General features: G+C 37.4%; 1 protein-coding gene across 1 annotated transcript in view; it reads left to right on the top strand.

The window, feature by feature from the left end:
• LOC134854167 (transient receptor potential cation channel subfamily A member 1 homolog) overlaps positions 1-21,043 on the top strand; it is a gene marked incomplete in the record, with an annotated part of 93,960 nt that extends 72,917 nt beyond the window's left edge. Inside the window, 8 exon segments of the mRNA XM_063870297.1 lie at positions 142-316; positions 9,175-9,311; positions 10,308-10,454; positions 17,261-17,461; positions 18,527-18,709; positions 19,489-19,557; positions 19,921-20,091; positions 20,430-21,043. Coding sequence (XP_063726367.1) covers positions 142-316; positions 9,175-9,311; positions 10,308-10,454; positions 17,261-17,461; positions 18,527-18,709; positions 19,489-19,557; positions 19,921-20,091; positions 20,430-20,621 — 1,275 coding nt within the window.
• Between the last annotated feature and the right edge of the window lie 474 nt (positions 21,044-21,517).

The following is a 21,517-nucleotide window of genomic DNA, read 5'->3' as shown; positions in this document are numbered from 1 at the left end:
TAATATGGTGGTAGTTATTTTCTAGTTTGTGGACAATAGTCTGCGTTACTATTTTATCACAAAAATGGTGATAATTTTTTAAAGTTCTTAAAAAGTTTTGGCCAAAAAGCATGCCTTCAAGTGCACCCCTAACTTTTTCAGGTGAATAGCAAAGCGGAACACCTGTTGCGTCATCCCCTTGTGACTATTCTGCTGCATTACAAATGGAACACTTTCGGCCGATTTGTTTACTATGCTAATCTCAGCCAGTATTGCTTCTTTCTCATCTTTCTCACCGGATTCATGATTGTCACAAAGCCCAGGGAATTTTGGTCCAGTAAGTAATAAAAGCCATTTGAGCACAGGAGAAAGCGCTCTTGTTAACTATTTCCCCACTATGGTACAAAGGGGGGGGGGTGGGTTGATGGATAATAGGATCCGGACATTTTTCTAGGGAATCTTAGGACATTCAACCTGATCACAATTTATACACTATTTAGTAAATGGCCATTTCCTACCTTGAAACATATGGTCATAACAGCTGCCTACTGCTCTGAAAAAAAAAATTTCAGCTTCGTATCTTCTCATGACGCTAAAAATCCCGCTTTCCTCCGCGATTCTTCTGTCCTCAGCGTTTTCGTAAACTCGCATTAACTCTCTGTTTCTGGCCTCTCTGTGTTTCAATTTCAGAATATTAAGCGCCTTCTAGATATGGGATTTCTGTCTTCGACTCCAATGGAACCTTCAAATTGTCTATGTCTAAGTTCTTTTTGGCAATGATTGCCAGATGGAAATGACCAATTCAATTTGTCCATTGGATGGGGGTTCTACAGTGGGGTTTGGCCAAAAGACGGAATTCGCCGCAAGTTCGAATCAGTTGACTGCGTCATTTTAAAGAGTGTTTAAACACCACTGGTATACTAAAACGAACTAATCTAGAATAAAAAAAGATAATGTGTTGAATTAAAATGGAATTTTCTCATTAAAAATCAACAAATGACGCGAATTACAATGGTGTCCGATTAGACACAAAATAACAGGTATCTAATTAATAACTGGAGGTCATTTTTAAAAGAAATAAAACACAACTCACAACCTTCCCCAAAGCAGGCAAAATTTATATCTGACTATATGACTAAGTAGCCAAATCACAAACAGACTCCATTTTCCCTTCACCCACAGGCCTCGAAAATTGAAACAAAAAGCATCTATCTTACAGCAATACGATGGAATTTACAGGATAATGCACAAATGTCTACTTAGATGAAAATGGTTTCAGAAAAAACCGGCTTCATACAGTTCGCTAATGATATACACAGTGGAATAAAAAAAGATACTATATGTATATGTAAAGTTTAAATAATAGGTATATGTAAAATAATAAATAAATGAAACAATTTTAATTAAATTCTAATGTGGAGGTTCTAATAACAGCGCAACGTTATCCCACAAGTGAGATAAGAAAATTTAGTCCTTAATGCACTTAACTAAAAAGTAGGACCAATTGTAGCGAGAAAGCCAAATTTAATATCACATGAATGTAAACTTCAAATGTTTTTTTTTCAGGGTGCATTAGTTTTTAGGGAAATTTTCTGCCTAGTTTATAGTTCCTGTTTTGATGAGACTAGATATATCACTGTCTTGGCCTTTATCTTCGTTCTGGGTCTCGATGGTAGGTAAGCATAGCACGGTTAGTTGAGGTTCCAAGGATAATGGGGTTGTCGTTGAACATTCTGTGGTCTCGGCGACGAAAATTGGTTTTGGTTGAAACTCTCCTATTAGGGTCAAAAGGGCTGACGGTGAATCCATTTGAAATCTACCTGTGCAAGTTTAGACGGCGTCTTGGATGAGGACACAAATGAAATTAGAGGCCCCTTATCTGATTCCTCAATCAAATTTACTGCTGCCACTGGAGATACTTCGTTGTTGAGCCTTCCCTCTCCATAAAGTTTGGGAGGGCCAGGTTTTTTTTCGGTCTCGAATAGCTACACGAAGTAGTAGCAGTGGCTGGTTCAGCTGTCTTCTCTGAGGAGCTATCTTTTGAAATTGAAGTTGTCATCTTGATGAGCCTATAAACTTACAAACATGAAAGATAGGGAGTTTGATTTTACACCAGAATATGTGCCCAAATAATCATTCAAAACAATGTGCCAATGGTCTTGATCTAAAGTCGATCATGGTTCTTAATTGAAAAAGAAGGAAGCTTATTGACAGAGCAACATTTTTTGTTTCTTCGAAGAGGTAGAATCCAAAGGTTTTCTAGAGTCTCGAGTTCAGTCTGTTTTACTAAGATATTCGTTTTGCTAGTAAACTTATTTGGAGCCATTGGATTGTTTTTCTTGAAAGCAAGATCCGATTTCCTCAGGACTTGACAGTTATTGAGGGTTATCGTATAATTAGTATCAGACAAGACTTTGCCACCAAGTGGTTTGAAGTACGGTTGGCCTTCTTTTCTATTTACAGTTTTCCTAAAGTACTTTCCTCTTTGGGTGAAGGGATTCGACAAGAGGGCTCTTGGTGCGACTTGGGTAGATTTCTCCAATGCGTCGCTCTCATAAAATTCATTCTGGTCACGTTTTACATCTTCAGTATGCCGTCCTCTCTGTCGTCGTCTGCCCCCAGTACTGGGCTCTTGCCTTCGATATCATCGACTTCCTTTCATCTAAACCAATCGCGTGTGAAACAAGGCCTTTCCAAAAAAGTATAAAGAGATCTATTAACTTGTTTTAAGGAAGGCGTGCATCCAATGGATGGTTGTTTTGTCGAACGAAGGTTCCAGGTACTTTTATCAATCATAGCATATAAGATCTCTTCCGTTCGAACGGAATTATAACCGAACGGAATTAAAGATTCTTAATTCCGTACGGTTTCGGCTTGATAAACGACATTGCTTTTTTTTGTGCAAATTAGACGTTCTACGACTCCATTGGATCTATGATCCCCCACAGTACACAATAATAATTTAATTGATTCTTCTCGCAGATATTTAGGAATTCTTTTGATGTAAAACACGACCCATGGAAATCCGTTAAGGTCGCAGTGGTCAGTCAACAAAGGGAGTGTTTTTACCACTTTCGGAGAAGAAAACTTTGTGAGTCTATCGATACATAATTTTAGTATTTCAATGGGCTGTATTTCTTATCCAATGGACCGGCGAAGTCCACGTCTTTTCTACATTAGGCTCCATTAAGTCCGGTATGTTTTGCGTGTTAGCCGTTCCCAAAATAACTTTCAGATTCTTAATGGCTTTTATAGTACATTTCTCGGTACAAGAGAGGCCACCAGATGTCTTCAGCCATCGTTTTTATGTCAAATAGTCCTGGCTGAGTTTCATGTAAGAGAGTTATGAAATATATCTGAGCGTTGCTGGGACAATCAGTTTGTTATCGTCGAAAAAGATTCCCTATTTCAAGAGTATGTCCCACTGGAATGTCCAAGGGTTTTCCGTTCTCAACAGCTTTGCAGTCCTCTGATAAGTCTTCGTCCTCGTTTTTCATCAATCGTTTCAACTTATTGGAACAATGATCCGTAAGTACTAGTGAGGACGAAATTAATTTAAAATCTGTCTTGCATTTTGAAATACCTTCAGATGATTTTGTGACATAATCAAAATTTGAAACACTCCCTTGGTTTTTCTGAATTTTTTTATTAATTTTTGGAATTGATTGAGGACTGAAATGCAATTCACCCAAGATTTGACTTCGGGAAATAAATTCGAAGGAGTAGGTAATAATGTTGGAAGGGGAAAGAAAAAATGGGATTTGTCTCATAAAAAAATTGATCAAAATTGGATTTTAAAAGTTCTAACGGAATGCAACTGCTTTTACAAGACCCTGAACGCGCGTGACTGATATTTCAATTTCGAATTTTACCTGTAACATAATTTTGAAAGTTCGCGAAGAACGACCGTTGGATGTGTAGCGACTTTTCTTTCTTTCGGACCTTTGAAGTTTACAATCCCAATTCTGTATATTTTTTACTCTGTACGCATCCATTGGATTACAGATCACAAACATTTCTTTAATTAACTCTTAATTTTACAATCAGTATTTATAAATAAGTTTTCTGTTATCTTGTTATTTGTGGCGATCAAAATATATTTGTTGTAGTGTTATTTAGGGAGGGCTTTTCCGGAATGAAGTCTTGATAATAAGTCAGTAAATCCCATTTCTTTTCCTGGGATGAGTTCAGTTTTAAAATTAAAAGACAAGAGTCTGTTTACCCAAAAGGTTAATCTACTATGCATAAATTTGATACAATGATTAGCATTTAGCACGGATAGTCGTTTACAATTTCGATTTTTGGTCCTTACAAAAAATTTTAAAATGTCCATTGCCCAGAACACTCCTAAAAAAATCTAACTCATTTGTCGAAATTTCCTTTTCATGAGTGTGAAAAAATTTGGATGCAAATGCAATTGTTATCCAAGATTCTCCATCTAATTGTTCTAAATCCATTTTTAGTTTATAATTTTGAGAACTTTTTGATATCACTGTGATTATTTTCAGTTATGTTGAAAACTTGCTTTTTTTGTTCCTCAAACAACTCAATATGAGGGTCACTCCAATGGTAAACTGATTTTTTATTCAATATCGGTCGTAATAGGGAACACAGGTTTGAAAAAATTGGTACATATTTCATGTACTGGTCTATGGAACCGAAAAATGATCCTATAACCGAAAATTTTTTCCAGTTTGGAAGACTTCTCAATCAGCTTTGCCCACCAATGGTTTTGCCTGTGTGTCAAAAATTTTGAAGCCAAACAATTCAATATTATTTGGTAAAAAATGATCCTATAACCGAAAATTTTTTCCAGTTTGGAAGACTTCTCAAATCAGCTTTACCCACCAATGGTTTTGCCTGTGTGTCAAAAATTTTGAAGCCAAACAATTCAATATTATTTGGTAAAAAGGCATCTTTTCCCATATAAATGCCATTTTTTTGCTCTTTAGAATATTCAAAAGTTTCCCCAAGATGGAATCCCAAAAAATTTTCTAACAAACCTTTCAAAAGGCAACTAAATTATCGTCATTTTAGCAGTTTATAAATAATATATTTTGTAGTAGCGAACTCAATAACTGATGGAGTTCGTTTGGCATGTTACCAATCCGTAAAGGCCATTTATCAAACGATGAGTTCCGGTGGTTTTACCACCCACTATGCTAAAATTACATTGCTTGCTCGGGTTATAATTATAATTGACTGTACGCAATTGTCAGATCAAGACTACTAAACCAAAATTTGCCGGATTGTTTGTTTGAGAGCTGTAAAGCGATGTTCTCGATAACTTCACGTATACTCGGTGTTTGATTTTTATTTTTGAATAATTGGTCGCTTAACAACTTAGTGTCAAGGGCTACCTTTGCTGCACCATCTTTGTTTCTTGCGATCACTATCGAGCTTATAAAACAGTCTTCATCGCGTTTATTTATTTTAATATGTATGTTTCTTTCTCCATTCTTTTCAGTTCAGAGTTAACACTCTCTAGTAAATATAATGCGACTCTCCTACCCTTGGTTTGAATTGGTTAAAAAGGTGTATGGATATGAGTTTTTTCTATTATTCTGCTCAAAAAACTTTTGAATTGATCGTACAGGTCAAATATAGTGTTCGAGTAAATGTTTGACTTACAAATATCCGGTAATGAAACTTTGTTGACTGAATGGAGGCACTGTTTTTGGGTGATTTCAATTCAAATTCTATGTAAGTTTTCGTTATTCCTTTTATGTCCAGACGTGATGAAAAAAAATGTTTGATTTGATATCCATCCGTTGGACTGTACTCCAACAATGATTTTGCCAATTATATTTTTTTCGTAACGTTGGTGAAGCCGCGATAGAGTACCGGAGTTTTTTTGTCGAAGTAAAGAGCCTTCATCTGAGCTTCTCTTAGTTTTAACTCGTGGAGAACCTTCTGTTTTAAAAAAATGAATGGGCTAGCCGATTCCATTAAAATATTCTTTTTTACAATTGCATCGTCGCCGATTTTTACAGTTTTTTTTGTTTCTAAACCGTTGTCATCGCAGTTCGTTCCTATGTTCAGAACAAAATAGTCGTCATAGTCACTAAATACCTCTTCTGAACAAACATGTATCACCCCACATAGTTTTTCTTTTTTACTTGACTGTGGTTCTGATGAAGAATATTGTCAAATCTGATTATGTAGTTTCGTCTACACAATTTGAAGCCGGTTTTCTCGATTCAGGTTTACAAAGTCTCCCAAAGTGTATTTACATGTGTTACATAACCTTTTCATTTTCCGGGCGAACGTTCGAGTGACCTTTGGTAAAAGCATTTCCTCATTTCATACACGAGTTTGATTTTTCTATGTTCAGGCTTTGTTCCCTTTTAACAGAATTAAAAATTTTGTACATCATGCCGGTGTTGCTGTGAAGATTGTTAGCCGTAGTCATGTTGGTTAGTTTAACGTGGTTAAAATATCCATTTTTGTCGATGATAGCCTGGTTAAGTTCATCCATCATCCAGTAGACTTAACGTTTTTAACTAGAGTGTCCTTTGGAGATCGCAATTCTTCATGTTAAAGATGAACACGTTCCTCATCCATTCTTGTTTTGCGTTTACTACAACATTGCATATTCTAGCTAAATCCGAAAGTACTATGCAAAATTGATGATAGGACTCTCTGTCTTTCTGTTTGGGCTCAATAGTTTGTTTAGTTCAAACATTATGTTCGCTGGTTTCACAAAAGCTGGTACTAAGAGATCGAAAAAACCATTGAAGTTGATATTTCAAACTTTCACCCTTGAATGTTTCTGTTTAAAAATTCTTTTCCCCTCCGCTCCTAGGCCCATGTATTGAATTGATGTGATTTTTTTCTCAGGTTCGTATCTTTTCATGCCGCGATATTTACGTTTTTCTTCTTTTCCTCTTTTTTCGGCGTTTTTTTTGTCCTCTGCGTTTTCGTATACTCACATTACCTCTGTTTGTGCCCTCCCTGTGTTTCACTTTCAGAATAATAAGCGCCGTCTAGATATGGGATTTCTGTTTTGGACTCCAATGGGACTTTAAGATTGTATATGTCTTATTTCTCTTTGGCAATGGTTGCCAGATGGAATTGATCAATCCAATTTGTCTTTTGAATAAAGGGTTGTACAGTGTGGTTTGGCCAAAAGGCGGGAATTCCCCGCTATTTCGAATCAATTGACTCCGCCATAATAAACAGTGTTCAATAACCAGTGGTATACTAAAAAAAACTAATCTAGAGTTAGAAGGAAAAAAACTTAAGTGTTGAAGCAAAACTGATTTTTCTCAATCGAAATCAAAAAGTGACTAGAAGTCCAAACACAATTCGTATCAATGCCTTCTTACCTTTACAAAAAATTTAATTGTAATCTTAGTTTTTCTTGTTGTTGATAACCACCAATAAAATATGAGAGCCCAAAAAGCTAAGTTGCTCTAAAATTTTCACTTTTTCGATTATAAGTTTATCAAAAAAGTTCAGAATTGTTTTTTTATAGTTTAATAGATAACTCACAGAATCAGAACTGCTGACAGCGTTTTGAAAAAAAAAAACTTCCTTTTAGAATTTATGTTGCACAACTTTTTCTGTAAAAAAACTCAGGACATTTTTTACTTCAAGTTTTGAAGTTGAGGCTAAAATGATAAGTTACGTTTTGAAGATCAAGCCCCAAATATAGTTATTTATTTGACTGAAATGTTTTTCCGTCTATGAAAAAAAAAGCAAAGGCTTTCGGCTCGTTGTCGTTTTTTCTTCAGATAAATTTCGATTTTCTAAGGGGCCCCGAAATACTTTTTCATCAACTTACTTTTTATATCATGCATTTTTTGAATACGGAGTTTCTGAACGGAATTTTTGATACCATCTGAAAAATATTTACAACTGGAGCTCAAACTGAAGAAGAAAGATAGCTCACCAGTGATTGTGGCTTGTGAAGCTATAGGGGTTCGAAAGTTACCACTGCCACCGACTTGGTACAATTAGCGCGATTTAATTTGTGCTATTAAAGCACGCGTAAGCGGCTATTTAATACGGCTCACAATTGTTTAAGAGTAAACTGATGCATAAGCCGTTTGGAGGAAAGGCTATTTAGACGTACTAATCTATTGCTATAAGCTTAATGCTTAATAAACCACTTAATCAAATAGTCTTCTAAACAGCGTGAATGGAATTACATAACAGTTAAACAAGAGATGTTCCAGTGTATTGTTTTGACATTTCATCAGTTTTCAAGTTTTTAAAAAATATCTAACTGTTAAAAATTCGAACACTATTCTAACCGCACCAAATTAAAATAGAATGTGATCAATTATACTGCATTTATAAGACAAAACTGAACCTATATAATTTATTGAGGATGAAAAATTCAGGCCACACAATTTAATATATGATCATTATAATCAATAGTTTTTGAAAACAAAAATCTCTTATTATCCATTTTAATTGATCATAATTCATTATGTTTGGCATTGAAACCAATTTTTGTCAAAATATTCAAACGTAAACGACCATAAACCAACTTCAAATCATTTTACTTTCAAGCCTACAATTGGTTAGTTTTGAAACATTTTTCTGAAATTTTGCAAGAAACTCTATGATATGTCTACAATTGATTTTAAGATTCATCCGCTCAAACAACCCTCAATAAAAAATTAAAATATAATGTGGACTTACTAGCAAGGAAACGTAAAATAAATAAAGCAAAAAGCTGAACAGCAAACGATAGGATTTTTGAAAAAATTATATTGGACTAAAATATAAACATTAAAAACGTTTATAAAGGATTGCAATCAATTTTTTTTGTAACGTCAAGGAGACTGATTATAAAATGACAGTATAATCGATTACTTTCATGGGCGTTCCAAGCGCAGCAGAAATATGAGCAGCCGATTAACTTAGAAAAAAATGAACACATGTTTTTCAGCTCAAACGTTTGAGAGAGCAAACTAATCAGCCTTTCGGGTCAATTTTAGAATCGGCAATTTCAATGCGCGCTTTAATTTCTTAAATTTTGGGTTCTTTTTTGATTTTTTGTAATTTTGAAGGTATGATCATAGTGTTTGAATCTGGTTGGTTGGAATAAGTTCCAGCGAAATGAAAACTGGGCTTTCAAAACAAAACAGAAACTCAACGGAAATTTTGATGCTCTATGGAAATTTGGATGGAAATCTTGAATTTTGGGCCGTATACTACAAAAGAGCCTAATTTTGTTTGCAGGTGAGTTCAACGGAACTACTCTTGAGGCGTACATTGAGAGTCCCTACTCGAGGACAAACCACTGGGCGTTCAAGTTTTTCAACGGAATCGGCAAGTGGCTGGTTATCGCGTCCGCCCTCTTCAACCTCGCCAGAGAGGTAAACAAAAACAAACTTTTTTTTAATAAAAAAAAAAACAAAAACATAAGAGAGGTAAAAATTGTAGAAGTCGTTTTCTCGGTTTCTAGAAATATGTCGTCAACTTAAGCAATGTTGAAGTTGATAGTAAAAGGTTAAATTGGATTACATCACACTGAACATTAAAAAGTTATATACGCAGTTATACCGCTGAAAAGTTCTGATATTTAAAAAAACGGATCTCCTAAAACAACCGCCAGTGTTGAAAAGGGAGGAGTTCGTTGGCAGGCACAAAATTAGAATAGGCTCTAGCACTAACTTAGTCCATAAAGAAATATAGAAAATATGGGGTTCATTAATAGATGACACAGGTGGGTCAGAAGGGGGGTATATAGTTAGAGAGTTGAAGAGATTTAAAGTTATACCGGTTATTTTTTCATTGTCTCTGTTTCTACGAATATGATATCGTGGCCAAACCTTGCATGAAATTGTTTTATGTTTTAAAGGTAATCTTTTAAGTTAGGAATTAAAATGATCCTTATCCTTTAAAGCTCATCAGGTTCTTTAAAACGGTCCATTTATTTTGTTTGTGGAAATTTTGGTAAGCTGATTTTGTCGTGCTTAAAAAAATTTAAGAAATTCGTTTCTTAAAAATTCTTACCTAAGCTTCAATTTAATAGTGTAACTAGTGGTTTTACTGGGTTAAGTTTGGAGATTAAATAAACTTGTCAGAGCCTAATTAGTCGCACGCCAATTTTCATAATAATAGGACAATGCGAACAAAAAAATTAAAGTAGATATCTTCGGGTGGGTGCAAAAAGGAAAAAGACTGATCCACCAATTGGGTTTTAGAAGATCGTTCACTTGGTTAAAAGTAATGTTTTTAAGCCAATTAGATTTGAGCATTGCACATGCAGTCCTGAATGCTTGAATTAATCATCAGGAGGAGTTTTAAGGGGGATTGTTTAGTTGGCCTAATCAGGGGGGAATGTTTACATGGGCCTGCTTGTGTTTTAGGTGTTTCAGTTGATTAACAAACGATGGGCTTATGTTAAGCAGATCGTGAACTTCCTCGAATGGCTTGTCTACCTGTTGTCTCTTGTTGTCACCATGCCCAACATATTCCAGATTGGAATAGGCGACGACATCAACAAAGACTTAGAGGTTAACTATCAACTGAGTGTAAATCACACACGAGAGGAAATATAAGCCAACCAAAAACGCACAGAGTTGATAAACCAGACTTAACATTATGTCATACAAATGAAAGTCGCATAACTTTTGAAACTGTTACTTAAAATTTACATAAATATTATGTAACAGTGAAGTATTTTCGGATGGTTTATATGGTAACTGGCTTATGCTTTAGCTGGATCACGTACACAGGGTCGGATCTAGGAGTTTCTTGGGGGGGGGGGGGGGGGGGGGTTATTGACTTTTTTTCAGATTGATCAAACTGATGTGACCGAGCGCTAGCACGAACACTATAAAGACCTTAATATGATAACTTTTTTGCGCCGTACTTCCCTTCAAAGTTAGTTTAAAATGCCTTAAATTTACATTAATATAAGGTTGGTCGGCCGAAAATGGATAATACAAAGAATGAACAAAAGGGGGGACTTTTGGTTTGTGAGGGGGGTGGAATCTCTGAATGTGTGGGGGGGGGGGGGAATCCGCCCTAAATCCGCCCCTGCATTTACCACCACTTCAACAGAACTCCCAACCCTCCAACACAGAGAGAGAGAATAGTCTATTTCAGAGTAGCTTCTTTGCCTCACACTATTTCATTATACTATATGACAGTTCAATTCTGTTAAAGTTAAAATTGAAAAAAAGTGAGAGGAAGGGGATGAGATTTCCCTCAGTTGGTGTAGGGAAAACTTGTTTATAAAATTCGAATACTGAATTAAATAAGATATATAAATAGATAGAATAGAATAATGTATACAGAGTTAATGTTTCCAGACTGAATAAAGATTGAATAGATTCACAAAATGTTTTAACTTGATTTCACACCTCAGGCTTTCGCAACTGGCGGTTTCACATTCTCAAGTGACAAACAATAAGGCTGGTGAGATTTGTCCTTGAGTCAATTACTGCACTATAATGAATAGATAATAAGACATAGTTATATAAGATATACATAAGTAAATAGAATAGAGTGAGGTACCGAAGGTCGCCTCATTACATTGCCCCATCTTGTGGAAAATTTATCAAAGTATAAATTTTTGACAGTATGGGATATAATGATTAGACACTATTGCACTCGTTGAGGATTGGCCCAAACGAACCAGAAAACAAAATAGAACAAAGTTTGACACAAGGTTTTACGCAAGTTTTGAGTTTAAGGATTATTCTCATGTTCTTGAATTCTGATTCTTTTCAACGGGGTAGTTTGTTCTTTAGTCCTCGGGAAAGGCAACTAGGCTCCTTTTCGAACAATTGGGATGAATGGTGTAGTATGCGTCTGCTCGCGGACTGGTAATTGGGGCAAAGACTCGATGGGCACGGATTCCGTGACATTCTTAACCGAATGACGAAGGGGATCACTTAAAAACCTCGTTGGTTTCTTTGACCGTCCGGAGGATCGGGTAGAGTCAGTCTTAGCTTGATCAGTAGCCTCCGCAGGATCTGTAGTTGCTGCATCCTGAACGATAGCATGTGAATCATCCCCTGACGTCTGCGGCTTTGATTGGGTGGACGAATCAAGAGGCGTTGCTAAAACTCCTGTTGATGAAGTCCTACTGGGGTTCGTCGGCGGTTGAGCAATTGTAATTTGTGGTGTTGAATCTGCTGAAGCCAATCTCTGAGGCGCGGAACCGGGTGCCTCCACCAACTCAAGCTGTGGTCCAGTTATTAATAAGTCCTCACTTGACGACTCTGCCGTCAAATCAATCACTTTACCCTTAGAAGGCCTCTGATCTGGAGAAGTAGATGGCTGAGATTGAGGCCGAGGAGCAATCCATCTTTGGAGTCTCTCTCCCACTGTGCCAGGCGTAGCTGAAAATTTAGGGATGTTAGAATTATATCTTAGACTTAAGGGATTTTTCCAATATACTTTTCTTTGTTCAGTAATGTAAGTGTGGTCCGTAACACGAGTAATCTTGATTTTAGTTAGTTTGAATAGAGGTTTTCCCGATTTTCGATCAAGCACTTTTCGAAAGATTTTGACTCTTAGAGGATCTTGCAAAACTAGTTTTTCTAATTTACGTGTTTTTGAGAGACCTTTTTGGCCTCGATGACGACGGCATATTCATTCGTTGAGAATGCGAGAGTGCTGGTGCTGACATGTCTCGAACATTGTCATAGGAGCGTAGTGTCCCCTTTGTGATCCCCGACTTCAGCGAGTTTGCAAGGTCACTATTTCGAGCGGCAAATTTGCGGAGAATCACGTGTCCCTGTTGCGGAGGTACATTTCGTTTCCACTGTTTCCAGACGTTAGCCGCCTTAGCGAGGTTCTCCAGGGCCTTGTATTGCTGACTGTCCGCTACTCGATTGCCCACACCAAAAAGTGGCTTGAATCTACAGGGAATGTCTGGACTGTGCGAAGCTACTCTGGGTACAACTTTGGCCCTATCGCGGCTGTAGTCTTTACTTGAACGCTGCTCCGGTGTTTAGAGGTTTCGCTCCAGTCCTTGCGCTGAAGTAGGAGAATGAACAACATTATCACGCGCTATTGAAAACTCAGTTTTAGGCTTTATCCCATAATGTAACTCAAAAGGAGACATTTTTAACGTAGAATGTTTGGTTTTCCGAATATCGTCAATGATTTGTTGTAAAATCGACTTCAAGTTTTTAAAATTAGGATCTAATTTCTCTGTTCCCAACTTTCATTTAATGGTCTGAATCGACCGTTCAACCAGCCCACAATTTCGATGATCCCCCACCACTGTGAGGATATGTTTTATACCTCTACTTTAGCAAAATTCTTTAACAACTTCAGAGTTGAACCCAGAGCCGTGATCTGTCCTAATGCTTTCCGGTATACAATGATTACAAATGTACGATCGGAAAAATTTGACTATTTTTTTCGCACTTGTGGTCTTAGTTAACATCACCGACGGGTATTTAGAAAAACGATCTATTGCAACTAAAATATAGATTGTTCCCTTCTTATCATCTATTAACGGACACGCAAAATCAAGTTGTAATTCTTGATTCGGAGCTGACAACGGTGGTAGTGCCTGAGCAGAGTTATAAATCGTTGAAGTTTTGATATTCTTACCAAAAAAGGTACACTCCGGCCCTTTTCACAGACATTAACTATCTGGCGATTGAGGAATGGGAATGGCACCATACGTATTCCGAAGCGTCCATCATAGCCGCCTGTACAGGATGCGAACGGTGAAGTCGAGCCAGAATGGCACTCCGTAATTGCTCGGGTATGGCGCCACAAAAACGATTTCTTATTCTCCGGTTTTAAGGATGCTCTGAACGCAACTGTATACTTATGCAAATCCGGAATGAAACGTTGAAGATGGTTGAGAGTCCTCATAAATGATCTTAATTGCTTAAGAGTTTTCAGTCGCATCAGTGATTTGATAGCCTCTTTTTTCGAGAATTTCGGGGCGTAACTGTTTTCATCGATTTTGTACCTTAAGCAGACTAACTTGTTAATTGAGAATTCACATTTGCTAAGTTTCAATGCCCATCCTTCCTCGTTCAATCGATCCATGACTTTTTCGAATAGTGTGTTATGATCTTCAACTTTTCCTTTAGTTACAACCAGTATATCATCAAGGTAACAGATAACACCTTCTAATCCTTGTAACGTACAGTCCATCGCTTTTTTGGATTCTGTGGGCATATCCGTCAATCCGTAGAAACCAGTCTTGAATCGATATGTGCCTGTTGCTTCTCCACACAAAATACTAAAGTTACAATGACTACTGGTTAGATTCGATAAAGGTATTTGACTAAAAGCATATTTAAGGTCAAGAGAATTGAACCACACTTTCCCAGGTGTGTCTCTAGTAATGATTTGAGCCGCCGAGTCAATCAATTTATGCATATTAGGCATTTGGTATTTGTTTTGCGAGATTTGAGCATTCATTGGTTTAGCATTAAGTGCAAGTTTTATTGACCCGTCTTTCTTTGCAGTTAACACTATAGGCGCGATAAAATGATCCGTAGTACACTTTTCTAATTTTTCTAAATGTTTGTCTTTGATTAACTTTTTAATCTCAGCCGTGACTCGATCTTGTAAATGGATAAGGACTTTTCGGCCTTTAACTTGCCTAGGTATCAAAGGATCTTTGAAATTAGTGAATACTTTATGGTTTTTCGACCTCCCCAGCCTGCTGAACACATTAGGGTACCTTATGACAACATGATCCTTCCAGAACTGAGAAGTCGGATCCAAATCCTTCACATCTTCCGCAAAGCTAACTTCCGCTGGTCCTCGTTGCACCGTTTCAATTCCTAATTGTTCATCAAGGCTCAGTCCGAGTAGATTCCGAGTACGATTTTCGGACACCAAAAGACACGCATTATCGATTTTCCATCCTTTCGACGTAATCGGAATTTCTACCAATCCGAACAGTTTAATTGGTTTTTTATTATAGTCAACATAAGTAACACCTAATGGATATCTCCCGACGTCCTTAAACTTAACGTTGGGAATCCGCCTCATCATTATATCCGCTGTCTTCTTGTTCAAAAATTACACAGGACTGCCTGTGTACACCGTAGCGTAAAAGAAAAAGTTGCCAGAACGTAGTTGATTACTGAGGCTCCTTGGTTGTCCTCCCGCTGCCTTCAAAAGTTCTACATTGTTGATTTGTACTATATCAATCACCATAAATCCATATTCCGGTTCACTGTCACCGTTTACGTCAATTAGGTTACATTCTTGATCGGAAAGGGTCTCATCATGTTGCACCATGTTAACACGTCGCTTTGTAGTGTTACACACTTTAGCAAATGACCCTTCTTTTTACACGTATTGCACGTAGCTTCTCTGGCCGGACACGACCGACGGTGTTCGAGGGAAAATGGATTACCGCAAAAGTAACTTGGCTTATTTTGACTTTGACGTTGATTGGAACGATTGAAACCTCCTCCTCGACTACTGTTTCCTTGATTCTTAAATTGCTGCACCGAAGAAAGCGGTTCTTGTTTGACTCGAATAGAACTGGCATTAGTAGAAATAGTGTTGTTATGCGGGAGTAATTTCTGAAATTGCTCTGATGTCTTGGCCCCTTTCTCATTCTCCAACGCCAATTGCAGAGTATCGTCAAGATTAGCCTTCGCTTTGATTAGTTGCCGTTGGACCTCCACATCCCGAATGCGACCAATAAATAAGTCCTTCAACGTGGCCCTTTCTTGATCGAGCGGCCAATTACACAACGCGGTTTGAGCGCTAAGTCGGGCATAGAATGAGGAAAATGAATCATTCTCCTGCATGAATTTTGTATTATACAACTTGATTCTTTCGACTGTGTAATCCCGCTCTGCCTTGAAGAGATCTTCGCAGCATTTGTGAAAATCAAAGAAGGAACATTGAGGTCCAGATGAGGGTAAGAATCCAAAAATCGCTTCTTTCCCTCATTTCCCAATGCGGAGAAAAGTCGAGATTTCAGACGTGCCTCAGCCTCATGGTAAAACCAATTATGTCCAATGCGAGGTCCTTTCCTCCTCCTCTCTTGATTGTACTCGTCAATCCTTCTATTAGCTGCTGCAACTCGAAGTTTCCTGTTGCCTATATCTGCTGCATTTTCATCAATCCCCGGGGCTTCAGGTTTCGGGCAAGGTTCATCAACCAACTCTGCTGGGACAAATAGCACCTCCCCCGGTGAAATATTGTCTTTAAGACTAACGGCTAAGAAAAACTGTCCCACCCAAGTCTCCCAAATGAAAGGTGGGTTAACCGATGTTTTCGCCCAAAAGGGTGGTATTCCGAGTAGGTCAGTCCTGTCTTCATTCCAGGAACTGTTGGCTGCGCCATGAGATTTCCCTCAGTTGGTGTAGGGAAAACTTTTTTATAAAATTCGAATACTGAGTTAAATAAGATATATAAATAGATAGAATAGAATAATGTATATAGAGTTAATGTTTCCAGATTGAATAAAAATTGAATAGATTCACAAAGTGTTTTAACTTGATTTCACACCTCAGGCTTTTGCAACTGGCGGTTTCACATTCTCAAGTGACAAGCGATTAGGCTGGTGAGATTTGTCCTTGAGTCAGTTACTGCACTATAATGAATAGATAATAAGACATAGTTATATAAGATATAAATAAGTAAACAGAATAGAGTGAGGTACCGAAGGTCGCCTCTTGACAGGGGAAGAAAGCTGAAGCTTCAAGCAAATAGTTCTTATAAACTTTTGGAAAAGTGAGACATAGGGCTAAGTTTGTCCTTAAATTCTGGGATCCACTTTTGACAGACTGCTGCTAAACAAGGGGTAGCCGGCCTGACAATTCATTTGAAACCGGCGAGCGGGGCTCGGCCTTTTAACCTCCGACAAGTTAGTGGTTATAGGCCCATGATCCGGGCACGTAAACCACACGGGATACCTGAGCGCGGAAGTCCATCCCTGGAGCCAGATCTGGCCAGTTGAAAGACCATGTTAAACCCTTGCTGGGATTGCGTCAAAAAATGTTTGCAAGTTTAATTAAAGTACTCAACAGCGGTTCATCTTAAAGAGGTGAACAATTCAACAAATCTCCATATCTTGAAGGCGCACTTACATCAGAATTACGTAAGAATTACATAACAACAGTGACAATATGTTGTTATGTTGCCTAAGCTTTGTCAATTTTTAGCTTGTTTGAATGGTAACTTTAAATTCGGCTTGTTGGCTCACCACAAGGAGCAGTTCTTAAGTTGGTCATTACCTTCGTGAATAAATAAATACTAACACCATTAATCCACAACGGAAAGATCCTTCATACGAGCTGTTCAGTTCATCTCGGAGAACCACTGTTGTTCCCTGGTTGAATAGAGTGAAGAATTTTGTGTTATTCAGTCGGTGATGTGGCAATGTGGGGCTGTTAGCCTGTTCCTGGCCTGGATCAACCTCATCCTCTTCATCCAGAAGTTCCCCAAGTTCGGCATCTACGTCGTCATGTTCACAGATGTGCTGCAGACATTCCTCATGTTCTTCGCCGTCTTCATTTTATTCATCGTCGCATTCGCAATGGGCTTCTACTGCCTTCTCCAGAATCAGGTTTGCTGTCTTTTCACTTATTCGATTATATTACCATTATAATTGTACTTTTAGCAAAATTATAATTAATCATAAGCGCCAATTTGAGATGCTTAAACGATTTATAAGCCATTGTAATGATAACATTTTTGATGACATTTTAATAAATTATATTCAATTATAATTGGTTATAATTTTTCCGAAAATCTCTTATAATCTCTTTTAATATAATATAGTCTATTATAATAGACTATTATCCCTTTTTCTATCATGAAAAAACAAATATAATGGTTTCTGTTTTAGCTAGTCTGCATGAAAACACAGTAAAAACCTGTAAGAAGTAAGAAATCAGTAAACCAGGGGCGATTTTCGCGAGGGGGGGGGGGGGGGGGAGCGGATCTTCAAAAGTCTGATTTCCGAAACCTCCTAAGCTCTTTAAGGACGCCATCTTGAACGGCAAAAGTTTGAAAAAACAGTCAAACTAAAGCCGTTTTTTGGAACTTTTTTGAAAATTTTGGCTCAAAAATTTCGTTTTTCGGCCCGTAGTTCCCCTTCTTTTAGGGAGAGTCAGCCAAAAATGGATATCTCAAAACAGTAAATTGAGGGGACCTTTTGGGTCGGCAGGGGTTTGAATCCCTCAGAGGGGGCGTCCGCCAACACCCCCACCCCCTGCAGTCATTTGCCCCTGCAGCCAACAGTAAACAGTAAGAAAGTAAACAGTAAGCAATAAAAAAAGATACCAACTGAAAAGCACACAGAACAAAATAAAAGTAAAACGAAATGAAGCGATGACGTTGGTTCATTAATAATGGATTATAATTGATTAAACTGCATTATAATTCAATAAAAAATTTCACAAAAAAAGTTTCAAAAAATAATCGATTATAAACAATTAAAATCGACTAAAATGTTTTTTTTTTGTTTCGAAAATTATTAACATTATAATGCATGATTAAAACTTCTGTGGTGAGTGGTATTATTTGGTTTTGTTTTCCGACATCCATTTGCGGCAACCAACGCCAACGTTTTATTAATTTATCTCAATATAAAGTAACGTGAAAAAGTCAAACTTCGTGTCATAATTAGGAGGACTTCAGTACTGTGTTGTATGCAATTCTGCGTACAATGGTGATGATGATCGGAGAGTTCGACTACACGGATACTTTCTTCTTTGGCGACGTCGACATAAAGGGCATCTGGCGCATATCCGCTCTCTCCTTCTTCGCCGTCTTCATCGTCGTCATGAGCATCATCACAATGAACTTACTGGTATGAAACATGAACTCTACATAAAGTACCACGCGGCCGATTGTTGATTCAGCAGATAAAAACTTTCAAACAATTATTTCAATGTTCAAATTTAATTTTATCAGTGCTGGACTTAGAACGCGATAGCAAGCAAAAAGGTTGAATTTATCAGTTCAGCTGATAATTCGAGAAATTGAAGACTTTTCACAAAATTTTGAAAGTTGTTCACACTAATAATCACCAAATTACCCCCAGTGTGTTGCTTCTAGTAAAAAAACTCAGCCATATAAAGGAATATATATTTAAAACGACTAACTCAACGGTTAAGTATACATAGTTTTTGTCCCAAATGACAAACTACTTCTGTCCTTTTTAAAATAGGGGGAAAGAAAATAGTACACAAGGTCAAAAATTTTTAAAATTTTTTTCAAAATTGGCCAAGCTTGTGCTTCGGGTTTGCCCATAACTTTGCCCGTGATTACGAATTACTTGTAATGTTTCCGCTTGTTTTTGGGCTGCGAACAATAGCCTCAGCTTCAAACGCCAAGCACATCTTTTTGGGCCTGAAACCACAGACCTTTTGACTCAGAGTCATCAGAAACTCCTCCAGTGTTTGCCCACCCAATATTCCTTAACTAATTTCCCTCTGTTATTGATCGATTAAATTTTTAATTCAAATAAGGTTAATTCTTTTACTGAGTTCTGTTGTGGAGTTTTAAAATTTTTTGGTTCAAAAGTTTGTGCCTGTCAAATTGGTTTGCATGGACTTCATTTTTCAGTTTTAAGTCGAGATTGTTTAGGTCGGTCTCGCAGTAGACGACATCAAAGCAGTACAGGAAAACGCATCATTGCAGAGAATGGCCATGCAGGTGAAATGGAACTTATCTTAAAAAAATCAAACAATATTACAAATTCGAAGAAAAAGCGGGCATCTGGCGCATATCCGCTCTCCTTCTTCGCCGTTTTCATCGACTAAGTTAAGAAATGGCACTTACTTAACTTAGCGTTTTTGATGAACATTTTTTTTACCTCTGAATAAAAATGTTATCTGGAGCTCAAATATGAATCCCCCTCAAATTTGAATTTGCAAAAAGAGGAAAATAGTACCGAGATCCCCTGATGTTGCAGATTGAATTATTTTGTTGGGCAAACTTGAGCAAAACGGTGAATAATTTGTTTAGCGTGAAGCTGGAACTGGAAAATAACCACTGTTAAAGTATCCGTTTGAACAGGTGAACATGGCATTGGAGGTGGAACAAACCATTCCAGAGTGGCTTAGAAGGCGTTTCGTGGTGAGGGAGCAGAAGTACTACCCTAATTTGGGAAGAAATAAAATGTGGAACAGAATGTTTCCGAACAAACTGGACGGACCCGCTGTCATCCAGAACCTCACTGCTCGAAGGGTAAAAATACTTGAAAAAAAAACACCAAATAATTTTAGAATTGATGCTATTTGAGCCCATTCACTGTCCAGCTAAGTTCAAGTACGTCTCGGGCAAGTACGTATCTTATGTTTCGTTCTCCTGAGGGGAACTCAATCCAGCAATCTCTGCAGTGAGATTTTGCGGAGTTTCTTCTTCACTTGATTTTTTCCTGCAATTGGAACAAAAATCTTACTTTTTTCTTGCAAATGGAACGCAAATCTTGTTGATTTCAAAAAAAAAAGCAAGAAGAATAATTTTTCTTGCAAGATCTGAATTTGCATTCCAAGAAGTCCGGAGTTGTTTGCATCGTTTTGCAGGAACCGATTGAAGAAGTTGAGTTGAAGCAACAGAGAATTCTGCAGACAGTGAAGAGCTTGGAGAAGGGGCTGAGAGAGATGCGAAATGACCAGGAGAAAATGATGGTGGCACTTACTAAACTGGCTCAGGCCAACGGAATATCGACTGAACAAGACGACTATGCTGGTGAAGTGAACGACGACGAAGTCTGAGGCCAAGGGTCCGAGTCTTGTCCAGGAACCAGTTACAATCTATATTTTTTCCTTTTGCTAATGAAACTTTAAAATTTTCATTCCCTTTCTGAATCTTCAACGACATAAAGAGTTTTTCAACGCGAAAGTTATCAGCTATTTTGTTTTTATCAAATGTCAAATGTGCTACGAAAAACTTATTTTCTTTATAAATTAAACTGAAATAAACTGAGCTAGGAAAATGATTATATTAAATCTGGTATGTCTTTCATCACAAGAAATGGCGGAAATAACATTATAATTTCCGTGTCTTATGTTTAATACGATCCATTATTTTGTGCAGTTTCCCAAAACTCAGAAAAACTTCAGTATTTTAATGTACAGGTAATAGTTTTTGAAGAATGCCACCTAAGTCGATGTTTCCCTAATTATCTGATTATCGTTTCTGTGCTTTTTTAAATTAAAAACAGCAAACTTTGTGAAGCGATACCTTTTTTGTTCAAGATAATTTAGCGGAGGTTTTTTTTCTGGATCTTAAGCATTGCCCTATTTTTTGTGAAAGTTGTTCCATTTTTTACTCCAATGAGATTGAACATTTTTCAGGCTTGCTGTTTTCATAAACCTGTTGATTAAGAAATGCCAAATATGAAAAAAGTTTGCTTTTACTGCAAGAAAAGTCTTAATATTGGCAAAAATCTCAAAACTGTCAGAGTTATTATCATGGAAAGTATCAAAAACCAAGTTACATAGAAAGAAGAAAAAAAACAATATTGTTCTGCTTCAACTGTAGACGCAGTGCATTTGCGGCATCCCAATTCCTTCTGAGAAGTTATTTGTAGCTGCCACAGAGACTCATGACCGCCGAAAAAAAAACAGACGTCTTTTTACTACTGGAAGTTATGGAGAGCCAACTTGGT

The sequence above is a fragment of the Symsagittifera roscoffensis genome, chromosome 9 (genome assembly GCF_963678635.1).
Source record: "Symsagittifera roscoffensis chromosome 9, txSymRosc1.1, whole genome shotgun sequence".
Lineage (NCBI taxonomy): Eukaryota > Metazoa > Xenacoelomorpha > Acoela > Convolutidae > Symsagittifera > Symsagittifera roscoffensis.
Note: the sequence above shows the minus strand (reverse complement) of the source record. Positions and strands in the feature narration are given on the sequence as shown.